This window comes from Spinacia oleracea, chromosome 6, assembly GCF_020520425.1.
Source record: "Spinacia oleracea cultivar Varoflay chromosome 6, BTI_SOV_V1, whole genome shotgun sequence".
NCBI lineage: Eukaryota > Viridiplantae > Streptophyta > Magnoliopsida > Caryophyllales > Amaranthaceae > Spinacia > Spinacia oleracea.
The window spans coordinates 54619010-54636230 of record NC_079492.1 but is presented as its reverse complement, the minus strand read 5'-3'; the positions used below and the strand labels follow the sequence as shown (position 1 = coordinate 54636230).

Below are 17221 nucleotides of genomic sequence, written 5' to 3'. Positions count from 1 at the left end.
TCAAAAATGGCATTTTCGATCCCAGCTATCAACAAACGAACTTATATTCAAATTCTAAACCTTTTTCATGATTCATATGATTAGTTATATGTTTATAAGACTCATTTCAAGTTCGTTATGCACGTTTATGGGTCATTTGGGTCGATATAGGTCATTTATGGCCAAAAATGGGAGCGAAAACGGCTATTTTAATCAAAATATGACATATAACGATCAAACGAGCCTTAAATTTGCTAAATTGACCCAAAGTAGATGATAATGACGATTGGCAACCTAATACTAAGTATTTTAAACATGTAAAGGGTTAAAAATTCCCATTTTGGTTCATTAGTTGAGAGTTGGGAGCGAAAACGGCTATTTTTGTCAATAATGACCGACTTTTTCATTTTAAGCTAGGAAAGGTAGCCAAAAATCTACTCCCGAAAGCTTTTCAATTTTGGCAGCAATTAAGATTTACACATATAACTTTTAAAAGGTTGCACTTAATAAAGCTACAATAAAGATAGAAGCTTTAATTTCTCTAACAGAAATAGTTGCTGGTGAAATGGTAAGAGATATTTTCAACTCACAGATGAATAGGCTGATATGCAATAATCGGGGTGCCGAAGCAAAGCCAACATCGATTCTGGAAGAACACAGCCCCATGGGCAGGCCTTGCACGCAACATAGCAAAGGGCAGAACAGCAGCTACCTAGCACACGAGCAGCCACCTAGCAACGGCAACATTGCACCACTACACGAGCCTTACAGCAGCAGCTCCACACCAGCAATGCACGAGAAGAACAGCAGGAGCAATACACCCAGAAATTAAGAAGAAAAAATAAAGTATTATATCCATAGAAATTACGCTGCTGAATATTATATCCATCGTAGTTGAGATAGATGTTCCACCAAAGCTATTAGAGATGAAACTGGTAAAGAAAAAGTCATGACCTCTAGAGATCAGTTATCAGTACATGCGTACTAGGGTAACGTAAGTGATCTTTCCTATTACTCCATTACGATGGAACTCTACAGATATTAAAAATACTAAAGAAACACCAATCCGGTCCCCCTTAAATAAATACTAAAGAACATTATGGATATTGAAGATTATGGGTTAAGGGAGTGCATAAACTGCATAAATAAGCAATCATCTTTTTTTAGTGTCCTACAGTACGTACTTCTCTTGGCAGCAGGAACACACTGGTTCACTTGTTTTGGCCGGTCCAGAACATACTGCAAACAAGTTTTCAGAAGGAAGGTAACCTATGTTGCCATAGTTGGCCTGCTTTATCTACTCTGGAACTCAGCTCTTTGGGAATGAGACAAGTCAGTTCCAAGTTATCTTGTTGTAACAAAACTTTGACTAAGTTCACTTTATGCCAAGAAAGTATATTGCCATAAACAAAAAATTGAACCAAGCGGGAATATAGACTAACAAACCAATTGAATAAAACACTGACATAGTTTACTTTGAATCACAAAGGTTAAATTCCCAAGCGGTTATACAAACTAACAAGGTTATATTTCAAACATGTACATTGTATAAAATAACCAACAATGAAACCACAAATGATATATACCCACGCGAGAATATAGACTAACAAACAATTGACGAAAACCACATATTCCCATGTCAGACTGTAGACAAACTTTAACTTAATTCATTTTATTATCTTGGGGGTCGAGTTTGGTTATAAGATACTCCGTAGTTGAGCTCACTCGAAATGGGCTCAGCTTTGGATTCGTCAAGGAGAAAGAGAAGGAAATGATGAAAGGAAATCGAAATTCCAGACAAACAAACAACAGATTCTCCCATGAAAAAGGATATGAAGTTTAGGAAGCTAAAACAAAAAACATATACCTCATGCTCTTCATTCAATATTCATTGCTGACGATGGGGGAGTCATAGAGACTCGAAAAAAAGACCTTCAATAGCATCTCTGAGACTCTTAAATATCAAAACAATTCACTTCCTGATCGATTTCCTAATAAAATAGGTAAATTTAACTTAAATAGATAAAATTTTAGAAGTTTCAAACAGAGAAAACGAGAACGTTGAGATGTAGCCATACCTCAATTGCTGCTGATCGATGAATTCAATTTCAGCTGCGTCAGAGTTTAATCCGAGATCCTCAATCAACCCCTAGAATTCTGCATAAAATCAAACAAAATCAAGGGCTAATAATCGTAAAATGAAGAGGAATCTGAAACGAATTGCAAATACCGAAAAGAAGAAAACCCTAACTATTACGGAGGAAATATATGAGAGAAAGTGAGTTTGCTAGTCGGTGATGGTGGTTGAATTCGAGGTCCTAGCAGGTGAGTGGTGAGGAGGAGTGAAAGAGAGACAAGCAGCATAGCCACCATACACAGAGGAGAGAGAGGGGAGATACAAAGGATGCGCTTGAATTCGAGGTCCTAGCAGGTGAGTGATGAGGAGGAGTGAAAGAGAGACAAGCAGCATAGCCAACATATATAGTGAACCATATTAAGCAGCATACGAATAAGACAAAAAAAAATTCACTGGTCACAATATCCTTATCCTCAAACTCAATATTAACCCAGGAACTGCTATCCTATCATTTTCATCTACAATAACGAATTCGAATTGAATGGAACCTATATTCACATGTACGTAAATCCATGTACGTTGGTTTGCATGATCACATGAGAAAAGGAACCTATAATTAAATTATCAAATCTGTTAATGAGAAAAGGAACCTATACGTTGGTTTGCCAATTAAATTAAGTTTCAAATCTGTTAAGGAACCTAAACGTAAATCCATGAGAAAAGGAACCTATAATTAAATTATCAAATCTGTTAATGACTTCCGGCAGAAAATTAAACTAAAATGTTTTCTAAAGAAATGATGTACATATTATAATAGAACTATACCAAGTTGTTGCTTTGATTATATATGACATCTGAGATTTCAGGGCTAACAAGAATTGTTGTGGGGGCGCAGAGCATGGTCTGTGCGCGCGCACAGCCCTCTCATGTGCGTGCGCACAGCAACACGGGCTGAACTCATATAAAGAGCTGCTGCTGCAGTTCGAAAGGCAATCAGTTTTTGGGGAGAGAATAGCAAGCAGTAGCGATAGAATAGTGCAGCAGTAGAGAGCAGTAGATTAGGATAGAATGATAGATTAGGATGAGATTTTAGGCTTTAATTCTCTAGATTGAACACTTTAATTTCAGTTTCATGACGAACAGGGGGGGAGGACAAAAAATTCAAAAACGAAATATGGTTAAAAAGACTAACATTTTTATATTCAGAGGACTCTTTTTTTTTAATACTAGGTCTTACAACTTAATTCCGCACTGATAAGTGACAACCATTGGCTTCTGGATTCATGATTAATCCTATTAGAAGGCAGGCGGTCTTTTTACGTAGTCGCCTCTAGAGTCTAGGATGCCCCATTAATCAAATCCAATGTATATACTAAATGAAATCTATATCACAAATTCTAAATTGGCTCAGCTCATAAAAATAATCCAAGCAATGTTTTAAAAAAATAGTCCTGAATTCAATTTATTTTTCAAATTAAACTCTAATTATTAGCATAATCAAGGAGTAAATTCAATTTATTAAGCAAGAAAAATTAAAAGAGGGAAAATCAGAACACACCATGAAAGAATCATCTCCGGAGCTTACTCATCTACCCGAGAAAAACAGTACAGCAAGTCTTCTGACGATTCTCCAGTTGGTAAACACGACATAACATAAACCTTGGATCTTAGATCAAATATGTGTTTAAATGGAGAAAGATTTGACTCTACATCTCCTTTCACTCAGATGATGAAAAATTTGTACTTTCAACCAAATGTCGACCTTTAATTACTCAACTCCTTCATCACCGCTGCAGTCCCCAAACAGAGCAGCCATTTGCATTGCCAATTTGGCAGCCATCTCTCGCCTCTGAAAATCAGGCATCGACCTTGAATTGCTGCGCATATTTGCAATATCTGACATTAAATGCTCCAAATCCTCAAGCTCCAGATGTGCACCCTTATCAATATCATCACTAATGTAATCCTCAACCTCTTTAAATTCCACATCCTTATCCTTTTCTCTACATTCAGAAGACTTTGAATCTGATGGCTCTGCCTTTTCAGCATCAGAAACAGATTTTAGGTCAGAAGATGCATTAGGAGGAATGGAAGACACCCAGTTATCCTCTATATCATCCCATAGTTCAGCTGAACCCCCAGAAAGAACTTCATACTCGGCTTCATAATCAGATTCTTCATCTGATGACTCTGCAAGGAAGAAAAAATTGTCAGAACTCAGAATCATTAAGATATTTAAACAAGTTGAAAGAAATGTTTCAGAGAAGTTAGTACCTTGTCTATCGGGTAGAGTTGGTGCAAGAATTCTGTTTCCAGATTTCAAAACCATCCCAGGCCACATGTGGGCAGAAACCGCACCGTGAAGCCGTGCGACTACTTGTGAATCACCATCAATGGATAGACCTGACAAAGAAAATTATGTTCTATAAACCGCATATTGCAGAAAATGCGCTAAAACTTGTCTAAAAAGTTGTCATGTTACTAGTATTAGTATTCCAGACATTTTAAGAGCGTGCGACGCTTCCACATATCTGATGTTCATTTGACAGGGAGAAGAAGACATAAAGGAATCTTCAATTGATTTTATGTTATGCAATAGCTTAAGATGTGTCCAAATGCAGTTATGACTTTTTTTTACCTTAAACTGGGTCTTCCTTTTAGACTAGCCCACACCTTGTCCCTTTCCTTCTCATTATTTCCCTTTCATCACAATAACTCTCAGTTACTAAAGCTTTCCTCTCTAGTGGTGGCAGTCTCCATATTCTTTCTCCCCTCAGATGAGCCTCATTGAAGTAAGGCGCATTATATAAAAGGTAAAAATTTCGGCGAAAAAAGAAGTTGTGCCTCATAAAAATAACCTCACCCAGACATAATGAAAAGGAGCACAACACATGTAGATAGAAGTGACTAAAAGATTGTAACGATACACTAGTATAAGCTATTTATATGCTTATTTTTCTGGAGAGGGAATTTTAAAATAACATCTACTTCGTATATAATAAAGCATCATAGTCAAATTCTGGGATCAACTGAGAGATGAAAAATAAAACTGTTAAAGAAAGGTCTAACACTTCTCTAACGGTCTAACCTACTAAACCCTGACCACATAGTAACAACCTTAATCAAAGAATGGATCAAAATAAAGTAAATTTTCTATGGCTTGACTCAAGGCCCTATCATCATTATCATTATCATTACCTCATTATCATTACCCTTGTATGAGTACTTCAGGTGAAGTATCAGAACCCTCTTCAAAATCCACAGACAAAAGTCCTGAAGTAAAGGAAAGAAACATATTAGAAGGAAACTGACAAAGCCAACAAATATGGCACATCATCTGTATACCAACATCGAGATTCAGGTGACAAAAACATCTTGTGAAAAGGTGAAATAAAACGGGTGTTACCCACTATCAGTCACTCGAGGTATTAGTTTACATGTCCCTAAAATACTGTAGGTGTGGTTATCGTGGCAACAGTCACAACGACTCACAAGTCAGAACTCATAAGTGAGAATTTATGGGTGTTATCACTAGCAGCTATCACACAATAAACTGAAAGTATTTTGGAAAACAACCCTTTATCATTGTAGACTATAGTTCTGCAGCATATTTATACTCTGTATTAAACTTGAAAATATACATTTTGAACCCGAACTTGTTAATTTACGAAGTGGTTGGAAGATCTGAACATTTATACAATCACCAAAAGCAGAAATGTGTGTTCTCCTATATGCGCATTCTATATATCAATACACAAAACAACTTACCCACGAATTGTAATGAAAATGCAGCAACAACCTATAAAAGGATGTTGCAATGGTATGAACAGCTTATGTACAACAGTCTTTTACTCCTCTACAAAACAATCTTACTAATTGAATACGAACAATTGGTCGATTATCTCTTACTCGAACTACGAAACTTTTCAGAATTTTATCAGATACTCGTAATTAATACTGAACTAGTTAAGCATTAAACTGCATATGCAATAATTTCATAACCAGACACTACTATAACCTGTAAGCATCTTCTTTGAATCCTCGGGAGCTTGATATTGAGATAACTCAATCAAGGCTCCTCCCCATCTAGTCAAATTCTGCAACACAAATATGCAAAATAAATCAATTAACTTAAAAGCAAAGTTCTCAAATTTTTATTTATTTTCTTAAAAAAACGATGTTGGGGATAAAACGGAGACCTCAGCATCGAGAGGGTTTTTGGTATAGGCGGCTACAGCGGACTTGCGAGCGTGCTCAAAGAAGAGTAGATGATCAAAATCGATGTTGTCGCCTGAGAAGGAGGAGACAGGGTGCGAGTGTGTGAGTGTGGTTTCGCCGGTTACCTGAGAAGGAGGAGAGAGCCGGTGGCTTCGCCGGTGAGTGTGGTTTCACCGGTCAACTGCAGGGAGATGGTTCACATGTGCAGGGAGGAGAGACCGAGGCTGCAGGGAGGAGAGACCGAGAGAGCAGTGTTGGTTTATTTTTTTTTATTTCCTAGGTTAAAGGGTGCGTTTGTTTCTATGGAAAATTTCAGATTTTAATTATTTAATTTTTTTAAAATTTTTTGGTCTTAAAGGTTGCTTTTGTTTGGTAAGGGCAACCTTTGATGAGCAACCTATAACGATTTTTCCTCTAGTGTTGGTACGCGATTGAAAGATGGGCGAAAATACAACCTTCCAACTACACAGGAGGTCGCAGCATTAATTACAGGGAGTGGTAACACAGAAAAAAACACTAGAGATGTTATCATTGAAGAAAGAGGATATGGGATACGAAGGATATCCGAAAACCACCCTAGTTTCATGTCCTTGCAATATCCTATGTTGTTCCCTTATGGATAGGATGGTTACAGGATTGACATCCCACATATATATTCAGAGACGACATCTAGGAAAAAAACACCACAATCACCATGTGAGAGTATTACGCTTATCGTTTGTGTGAGGAAGCAATGACTCTCATGCTTTGTGGGAGATTACGCCAACCATTCATGGTGGATGCATTGACTTGCATTCAAGAAGTTAGATTAGATTATTTACTCTTCAACTAAGGTACAATAAGAAAAGAAGTACTACGTGGGTTGACTGATGTGGTTTCTCGAGGGGATACAACACAAACTTCAGTAGGGCAGCATATAGTATTACCATCCTCATTTATAGGAAGCCCTAGATACATGATGCAAAACTACCATGATGCAATGGCCATTTGTCATTGGGCTGGGCCACCTGACCTCTTCATCACGTTCACATGTAATCCAACATGGAGCAAAATAAGAGATTATGTGGCAGCCATTCTAGGGCAGCGACCAGAAGAACGACCGGACATAATTGCTCGTGTGTTTAAGATCAAGCTTACTGAATTAATGAGAGATGTAATAATAAATGAACACTTAGGAAGGATAATTACAGGTATGAACACTAACACTATGGTAAATAAAAGAAAATAAAAACATTTATGTACATAACAACATTTGTTTAATTTTGCAGATTTTACACAATTGAATTCCAAAAGAGGGGTCTACCCCATGCCCACATTCTGTTATTCCTACATCTAGAGGCCAAGATTGACAACATAGAAGACATTTGATCGGCTAATTTCAGCAGAACTTAAAGACAAAGAGACCGAACCCCATGCATATGACCTAGCCGTCCAACTTATGGTTCATGGGCCTTATGGGGATATGAACCCGAGTTGCCCATGCATGGAAGACGGAAAATGCTCCAAAAACTATCCAAAAGAATTCAGCACCGGAACCGGAGTAATAGATGAGGGGTTCCCACTAAATATGAGGATTGATGATGAGAGAACAACAACAAAAAATGGCCAGACAATAGACAACAGATTCATCATCCCCTATAATGTTGACCTATTGGTGAAGTACGGAGCACATATTAATGTAGAATGGTGCAACAGAGACAAGTCACTGAAATACCTGCTCAAGTACATGAATAAGGGCCCAGATATGGCACTTGCAATCATTGAAGAAGCACAAAGACCCTGGGGGGGGTACAGAATGGGCAGGAGCAAGTAGTTGATGAAATTGCTTCTTACCTAAATTTTAGGTACGTGTATTTGTTACATTTATCAGTTTCATTTCCAGTGAGCTATAAAAAAAAGAAACTGAAATCGACACTTATTATCATACATTTAATTACTGCTTAAAATATTCATATGATTAGCATACTACTGACCATGATGCATCCTACAAAAAAAATGCAGGTACGTGTCAACATCAGAATCTTGCTCGAGAATTTTTGCCTGCGACATTCAATACAAGTACCCCTTAGTTGAGCGTTTAACCTTCCATCTGGAAGATGAACAATAGGTGATCTTCAATGATAATGAACCACTAGACACAGTACTTCAAAGAGCCAGATCAAGAAAAACAAGCTTAACAGAATGGTTTGAGGCAAACAAGATGTAACCAAAGGCTAGACGACTCACTAATGTGGACTTTCCACCAAAGTGGTCATGGAATAAAGACATGAAGGTGTGGAAAAAAGGAAGTCAAAGAAGACAAAAGTTGGCAGAATTTACTTTAATTTCCCATCCTAGCTCCGGCGAGAAATACTATTTGAGGATGCTCCTCAACATTGTAACAGGCCCAACCTGCTTTCAAGACATTCACACGGTGAATGGAACAATTCTCCCCACTTACAAAGAAGCATGTTATATACTGTGTAATACCTCTTATTTTTCTGTAATTATAAATATATTTTATTATATTTATAAAGCATTTTTATGATTTTTAGAATTTAAATCGCATTTAAATATTATTTAAATGTATTTTTAATTAATTAGAATATTTATTATTTTAATTAATTACAAAAAGAATTTATTATTTCATGTTGGGAATTTAATTGGGTTTCAAAGTAAAACGATTTTTAATTAATCTAGCCCAATTCAATTCCAAGTTCAAGTCCAAACAAATTAAGCAAGTCCGTCTTATGTTTAATAAAGTCTTTGGAAGCTGAAAGCTAGTGACCGTGATGCTGTTGTTGATAAAATGATTGCCATAATCAAAATTTGAAGATTTAGACATCTATACTTTGCTGGAAGATCTCGACTGGTTAACTCGGTTCTCATGAACATTAGTGTGTACTGGTCTCAAATATTTTAGTTTCCTAAAACTGTGATCAAGAAGATCAATACTATATGCAGATCATTTCTATGGGTTGGCTCATTTGAAGATAACAAACTTGGTATAGTGGCTTGGGATAGTCTTTGTCAGCATAAAACTCACGGTGATCGATCTTGGTTTAGGAAATTAATGTTATGGAACCAAGCTATTGTGGGAAAACAAGCTTGGGCTATAACCAACAAGCAGGATAACCTCAGGGTTAGATGGATCTATTTAGTGTGTGTAAAAGATAAGGATTGAGTTCAGTTCACTGCCCCTGCCGCAACTAGTTGAGTGGTGAAATTTGTGTGAAGGGCAACTAACTCAGTGGCTTAATACCCCTAAATACACTATAAAGGAGATGTACAATATATCATATCTTCTTAGAGAACGAGGGGATATAAGTCATTGGCAGAAATATGTGTGGAACATGTTTTCTATCCTAAACATAGGTTATCCTATGGCTTTCAATGCTGGACAGATTAAAGACTAAGCCTAGACTCCAAAAGTTAGGCATTGGTCTTGATGATCTGTATGATGTGTGTGGAAATGGACCTGAAACATATATGCATCTCTTCTTTGATTGTCCCTTTAGTGATGAATGTAGGAAATGTAGCCAGTTTGGTGTACAACATATGGAAAGCTAGGAATAATGCAGTTTGGTCTTACAAAGTCCCTACTGTGAAGCATACAATCAAGCAGATTCATTTTGAGGTCAAATATAGAGTACTAAACTTGCTAGTTAGCAAAACTTGTACTAGAGATAGAGATTGCGTTCATAGTTTGTAAGTGTTCCATTCTTTGTTCTTTTAGGCTAGTGTTCTAGCCTTTTGTTTCTGGCTTGGTCTACTTCTTAGCAGATCTCTCTTGATTGTAAACTTGTGTTCTGGTGATCAATAATATATTTGATCTCTCTTGCTTGCCAAAAATAAAAAGATTATTATGAAACAGGGGTAATATCTATCATACAATTCGGGTTGTCAAATCGGGTCATCGAATGATCACAGATCAAGCCTAATCAATTTGATTCTAATTATTGGATAATGTTTTTTGCGTGGTTATTATGCCCATACAAATTGAATATGCATTTTTTTTCCTGGGTCATGTGAATTCTTGTCGGATGTCAATCTGATCGAATTAGTTTTTTACGGTATGATAAAAAATATAGAAATAATTACTCACAATAAAGGTAGTTTACATTTCATAAATTATTCAAAAGCATCACCATCATCTAGAGGAAAAGTGGCATACAAGCCACATGCTAGAAAGAGCACAAACAACTGCCCCCTCAATTATTTCCATCATAGATGACACAATAACATCCACTCTTAACCCATTCTTAAGAAATATTCAAACCCCCCAAAAAACAAACAAACCAATAGTATGTGATGTACTAATTAACAAAAGCACACTGTTTCCTGATCTCACCGGCTGAACCAGTAAGAACCTCAACATCACCCATTTTGACCATGGATTTACTAAACTCGGCAAAAAATGTCTCCAATGGACCATTCACAAGCTCCTTGATGTAAGACAATGTTGTAGAAGATTTGGTTAAGGCGGCATCGGACTCGAATAGGCCTCGCCTTTTCAACAGAAGTTTGTAGTAGCTAAGGTCGAATGTCCTGTGACTTCCAGGGTCCATCTCTACGATAGTTGTGTTGTCTGTAGGTGTTGTACATTTTCTTGTCATGAGGTTGGTTGCGTACTCGCTGTCGAGTGATGGGTCTTGGCCGTACCCTCTTCCGGTGAAGTTGTATAGCCGTTCGGAGAATGATGGGCAGTGTGCTACTCCTATGGTGTGTGCACCTAAAACGTTTTTCAGGAAAAATAAGTTCATATCAACCACATATTACTTAATAACAATACAATTGTTTTTTATATATTACTAAGTAATAAGAAGATTAATGTGGTCAAAGTTTATGTAAGAATAGCGCAAAAGTCAACTCGCTGCAAATTTTCAGAAATAGATGAAATATTATTTTGTTACAGGTTACTTGTATATTCTTCCGACCCTTGGCTTTGATTGGTCTAAAATTTCAAATTTCATGTGGAGTTGCTATTTCAGATTTAAATTTTAGGGTGATGATAAAGGTCGCAAGTTGTCGCAATCTTACGTGTCCTAGTTTAATTGGTACATATAGTCGCCACGTAGGCTATGAGTCATTATAATATTTTTACTATCAATGCAATATTTTTACTATGAAAATATGTAAATAAGGTAGACGATATAAAAAAGGAAACAAATTAGAATATTAAGAATTTCCTACCTTTTTTTGAAACATGTATAATAGGATATATAAGTTAAATATTTTAGTTTCCAATTTAAATCATGACACATAAGCATGTCATGTCATTATTGTGACGCGGCTTAAAGATCGCATGTTGCGACCTTTATCATTTTCGTAAATTTTAATCTCATATGGGGTTGCTTATGTTAAAACAACCAACGAGAGCACATGGTATGTTGCTACTTGGTACCCTTGGGGTATATATATCGACTTCCATATTCTTCTCGGTTACTCTTAAACTTACAGGCATAATTTTGCGTCTGCAGAGAGTCACAATTCACAAAGGCCAAGTCGACAAATGGGGTACACGATATCCAATCTCAAGTTTTGGTCCACCAGCTCAAAACTTTACTAACTAAACTAGTTAACATTCACTTCCATATAATAGGCCTAATTAATCAAACACTTACCAGAAAGTAAGACAAGGTCTTTCAAATCAAGACCCTTGCTAACAAAAATGGTCTGGAGTGAGCTGAAATTGCTAAATGGTGGTGGGATGTTTTGTAATGCTTCGGTCTCGTTTGATATCCTTCCGTCTCGTCGGCCGGTTGTGACCGGCCACCATGGACCACCCTAATAATTAATATCATAAACATAAAACATTAAACATAAAACATAAAATATTGGGCTAAAAAATTATAATGTAACATATACTTGGTATTTGGTAAAGTTAATTTAGTGAATATATACTTACAATGGTCCAAACCGAATCTCTAGCAACCAAAGCAATGATATCTGCACAAGACACAACACCAGGGCATTCTTCTTCAAGCAAGCTCTTAACACCATCAATGAAGCCAAATCCTCGAAGTGTCAGATTCGGATTCGCGGTCTTTTCCGTATCATTGTTCCCTGCTTCAGTTCTATCTAACAACACCGATGCATCACAACCCTGTTATAATTTTGGAAACACGAATTGAAATACAGGTTAATGCATTGTTTAATAGCATTACATAAACAGTACGTACATATGTAACATGTTTATGTACTAATATATACGTAGTAGCTACCTAAAAAAATGAAAATTAAAGAAAACATGTTTACTGACCCTAACGAAGCAATCATGGAACTGCATTCGAAGAAGAGGAGCAGCCAAAGATTGAGCATGCGGGATATGTTGATGCACGAAACTTTCAACAATCGCCTCGGCTTTTGGGCAACTTTCCGAATAGTAACCAAGCTTCAGTTGCGCCTCAGCAAACCCTACTATTGCTATTGCTATTGCTAAGAACACCATAATCATCATATTTGAATAACCCATTTTATAAATTAAAATCTTAAGAGGCTAAGGTTTGTAGTAATTACTAGAACAATTGCAAGGAACTATATATACCAATAGATGATAAGTTATGCTAACTAACATGTAAATACTTTATCGTAATTTTACGTCAATAAGGGATATAAATAAATGAGTAGTTTGTGATAATGTAACAACTATATAGGGTAATTAATTGTATGATTAGTTAGAGGCGGCTATCATAAATTAATAGTATTGTACGGGATCATATCCAGAGAGGGCAGAACATCAATGACAGAGCAAACCCTGACACCCAGGGCACACCCAAGTCAAAGAAAGACTCTAAACCCCAAGCCAAGTATATGCAGCCCAGGCAGATCAAACCTCCCCAGATCACGTGTAAAGACACAGAGCAGAGCTAGGCAAAGCTGCATCAGTCCAAGAAGGGACCTGCAGGCTAAACGACAACGACAAGGAATAAAGTACATCGCCGTCATACACGTGGCGGCATCTGAGTAGGCCAAAGTACAGAATAGTACGCCTATAAATAGCACCCACATCATTCATGATGGGACAGATTCTTACACACGGTACTTGCTCCACCTTCTCTCTATATTCCCTCTCTAAAGACTTCTTACCTATTTGCTGACTTAGGCATCGGAGGGGGTTTCCTCGGTTAAACCCCCGAGGTTAGCTCACGTTTGCTCTGCTTGACAGGGCCAAGGCACTCCGGAACGTCCTCCCAGTTCCACACCCGGAACAAGTGGCGCTAGAAGGAGGGGACTTCCCAGACCTTGCCTCTAAAAGACCTACCCTCCCACAAAATGACTGAGTCAAGCGAACCAATAATCCAGCAAATAGAACCACCCACCTCTAGAAACAACCAGAGAATCACAAACGTACCTTTGTTCGGCATGCCTCAGAGTCTTGGTCCGCCAAGAGAGACACCACAACCCAGAGCTATGGCAACCCCCAGCCAGGGCCAGGGCATCCCAGTTCCAACCAGTGCCTCACTAGCACGGTTGGGGGCACAGTTCTCACCCGACCAGATGCGCACAGCCATAGAAGTCCTGACCTTCCTTACCCAGACAACACCGCAAGCCCAGGTCATGAGGACAGCCCCAGAGGTTGAGGTTGAGCAGAGGAGGAAACGTCCCAGACCCCAAAACAGTCCGAACGTCTGGAGGAGGAATCTGCAGCAGGAGATGGAAGGGGCTGACAGCCAAGAATATGAGGCAGAAAGTATCACGCCTAGCAGAGCTCAACCCAGAGCGAGAACCGAACAAGCACCCAGCCAGAGGCACCACTCCGGATCAGGTATGCCAAATCCCACCCGAGCAATAGTTAAACCTGATAATTCCCCTTTCTGTGATGAGATACTCTCGGAAAAAATGGAAAAGATAAAAATGCCCACCTGCAAATATTCCGGAAAGTCAGACCCAACGAATCACCTCTCTGCCTTTGGAGGACACATGATGCTATATACCAACACAGACTCTATGTGGTGTAAGGTTTTCCCTTCCACTCTGGAGGGGATGGCACAGAGCTGGTTCGGTAAAATACCCAAGGGCACCATAACCTCTTTCCGGCAGTTAGCCATCTTGTTTCGCACCCAATATGTGGCAAACATTGCCAGAGAAAGGATGACAGGGGAGCTGATGTCAGTCATCCAAGGACCTCAGGAATCTCTGAGGGAGTACATATCCAGATTCAATATGGAGGCATCGAATATACCCAAGTTACAGCAAGAGGTAGCAGTCCTGGCTATGATGACTGGTCTGCGGGATGGAGAATTCAAGAGTTATCTGGGCAGAAAGTCATTCACAACCCTGGCAGAGGTACTGGGGAAGGCAAATGAATTCATAAAAAGTGAAGAGATTGGCAGAGCAACCTCACGACGATATGTAGCAAGTGAGAACAATTACGGTAGTCAGAGCAGAAAAGAGCCATACAAAAAAGAATACCCAGACAAAAGGGAAAATCAGCAGCCCAGAAAAGATTGGCACGGGCAGGTCAGAGGAAGGGGTAGTGAGTTCAAAACTGAAAAGCGAGGCAAATTCAATGAATACACTCCTCTAGTTGCATCCAGAACCCAGATTTTTGCTATCAGCAAGGAGGATGAGAAATGGCAGAGACCACCGAAAATGTACAACAAATACAGGGACACGAAGAAGTACTGTGATTTTCACAAGGATCATGGTCATCTCACAGAGGAATGCACTCACCTGAAAGATAACATTGAGGACCTGATCCGAAGGGGGTACCTAACACAATTTAAGGCAAAGAGCTCATACAGCAGGACCTACGAAAACAGGGATGATGAGGGTCGATTTGATAATAGGAAGACAGAGCAAAAACAGAACCACCCAGCAGAGCAGAAGAGGTCGAATGATATACTGGTCATAACAGGAGGACCAGTCTACGCTGGTACTACAGCCAGCGGTGCTAAGGCCAGTGTGAACGAATTCAAACACCAGGTTAATTACCACAACTCAGGAAAATGGCCTGCCCCTCCAAAAATCCCACAGTGCACTTTTACTGAAGATGATTGCAAGGGCATAATTTATCCCCATGATGATCCAATGGTGTTAGCTCTGGATGTGGCTAACAGAAAAATCCATCGAATCCTGATAGACGGAGGAAGCTCTGCAAACATTCTATTCTGGCCAGCTTTCCAAGAGCTGCAGATTGAAGAGAAGCACGTAAAGCCAGTTAGCTACCCAGTAATTGGTTTCACAGGAGCAACGGTGATACCAGAAGGAATAGTTAGCTTACCTGTCCAAATTGGGCAGGGGAAAGATATCAAGGATGTCATGGTTGATTTCATGATAGTCAAGGTACCCGCAGCATACAATGCCATTCTGGGCAGACCATTTATTCATGATGCAGGAGCAGTGGTGTCTACTTATCACCTCACCATGATGTACACAACGAATGATAACAGATCAGCTAAGGTCAGGGGAAACCAAGAGCAGGCTAAGAGATGCTACCACACAGCCCTGAAACAGCCACCCAGACCCCCGCCCCTGGCAGAGGCAGACATTCCCTTGTCCAGAAAGAGAAAGAGAGCAGAGCGTAAAAAAGACGCACTACTGGACATGGAGAATTTTGAGCATCGTGAAGAAGGACTGTTAAAACCAGCCCCAGCAGAAGAAACAGAAGAGATAGAGCTGGAGGAAGGAGTAGAGGACAGAACAGTCCGAATTGGCACAGATATAGACCTTTCCCTGAGGGTAAATATCATCGATCTGTTGCGAGAGCACGCGGACATATTTGCCTTCTCTGCCGACGAAATGCCAGGGATTGATCCCAACGTCATGGTCCACAGGTTGAATGTTAATAGAGAAGTCAGACCGGTGAAACAGAAGAAGAGAGCTTTTTCGACAGAGAAGAATGTAGCCATCCAGGAAGAAATCAGCAAACTATTAGCAGCCAAATTCATAGAAGAGTGTGACTACCCGGAATGGTTGGCTAACGTTGTGATGGTAAAGAAAGCAAATGGTCAATGGAGGATGTGCGTAGACTTTACAGACCTAAACAGGGCTTGTCCGAAGGATTGCTACCCGTTACCCAGAATAGATCAACTGGTGGATTCCACCAGCGGGCATGCCCTGCTGAGTTTCATGGATGCCTTTTCGGGCTATCACCAGATCAGTTTGTTAGAATCAGACCGGAAAAAAGCCGCCTTCATCACAGACGCTGGAGTTTACAACTACAGGGCTATGCCATTTGGTCTAAAGAACGCAGGGGCCACATACCAGAAACTGGTAGACAAAATATTTGCAGGACAAAAAGGCCGAAACGTGGAGGTGTATGTAGATGATTCCATAGTCAAGAGCAAAAAGGAGGGTGATCACATTAAGGATCTGAAGGAAACTTTTGCAACATTGAGGCAATTTGGTATGAAATTAAACCCAAAAAAATGCGTGTTCGGTGTTAAGTCTGGAAAGTTTTTGGGATTCCTGGTCAGTCAAAGAGGAATTGATGCCAACCCAGAAAAAGTAGAGGCCATACTCAACCTACCAGAACCAAAAAACATACGAGACATCCAGAGGTTGACTGGGAAAATGGCAGCACTCACCAGGTTCATCAGCAAGTCCGCAGACAAGTCTCTCCCCTTTTTCCAGGTGCTAAAAGGAAGTCAAAGGGCACCAAGTAGCCCCCCCTCCCAAGCACAAAAGCAACAAAACATTTAAGTGGGGAGAGGAGCAAGAGAAAGCATTCAAGGAGGTGAAGAACCATTTGAAAAGCCTCCCAACCATAGCCAGACCAGAAGTGGGGGACATATTACAGCTATACATCTCTGCCTCCAAGAAAACTGTAGCAGCAGCTCTGGTAGTCGAGAAGGATAAAATCCAGCAGCCAGTCTACTTTGTCAGCCACATCCTCAACCCAGCAGAACAGAGGTACCCCCTGATTGAAAAAATGGCCTTCGCCATCATGATAGCTGCCAGGAAATTGAAACCATACTTTGACGCGCATAAAGTGCAAGTGTTGACTAATCAGCCTTTAGAGAA

General features: G+C 39.4%; 2 protein-coding genes across 3 annotated transcripts; both read right to left on the bottom strand.

Moving 5' to 3' along the window:
* Positions 1-2056: 2056 nt before the first annotated feature.
* Positions 2057-6542, bottom strand: LOC110792297 (uncharacterized). 2 transcript variants are annotated; one of them, XR_008923528.1, is made up of 6 exons: positions 6256-6542; positions 6075-6153; positions 5255-5329; positions 4331-4459; positions 3615-4246; positions 2057-2136 (listed from the first exon to the last, which is right to left on the bottom strand). XR_008923528.1 is itself a non-coding variant. In XM_056831673.1 (5 exons), exons 4-5 carry the CDS (start codon positions 4395-4397, stop codon positions 3825-3827), a joined length of 489 nt encoding a protein of 162 aa, XP_056687651.1. In that variant the 5' UTR covers positions 4398-4459; positions 5255-5329; positions 6075-6153; positions 6256-6542; the 3' UTR covers positions 3314-3824. The 2 variants fall into 2 exon arrangements, 1 of the variants encoding a protein (XP_056687651.1); XM_056831673.1 differs by lacking the exon at positions 2057-2136 and having other exon boundaries at positions 3314-4246.
* A 3787-nt stretch (positions 6543-10329) lies between these two features.
* Positions 10330-12800, bottom strand: LOC110797962 (peroxidase 3). The gene is made up of 4 exons (XM_022003093.2): positions 12516-12800; positions 12162-12359; positions 11878-12040; positions 10330-10985 (listed from the first exon to the last, which is right to left on the bottom strand). The coding sequence occupies exons 1-4, from the start codon at positions 12726-12728 to the stop codon at positions 10570-10572; spliced, it is 990 nt and encodes a 329-aa protein (XP_021858785.2). The 5' UTR covers positions 12729-12800; the 3' UTR covers positions 10330-10569.
* Between the last annotated feature and the right edge of the window lie 4421 nt (positions 12801-17221).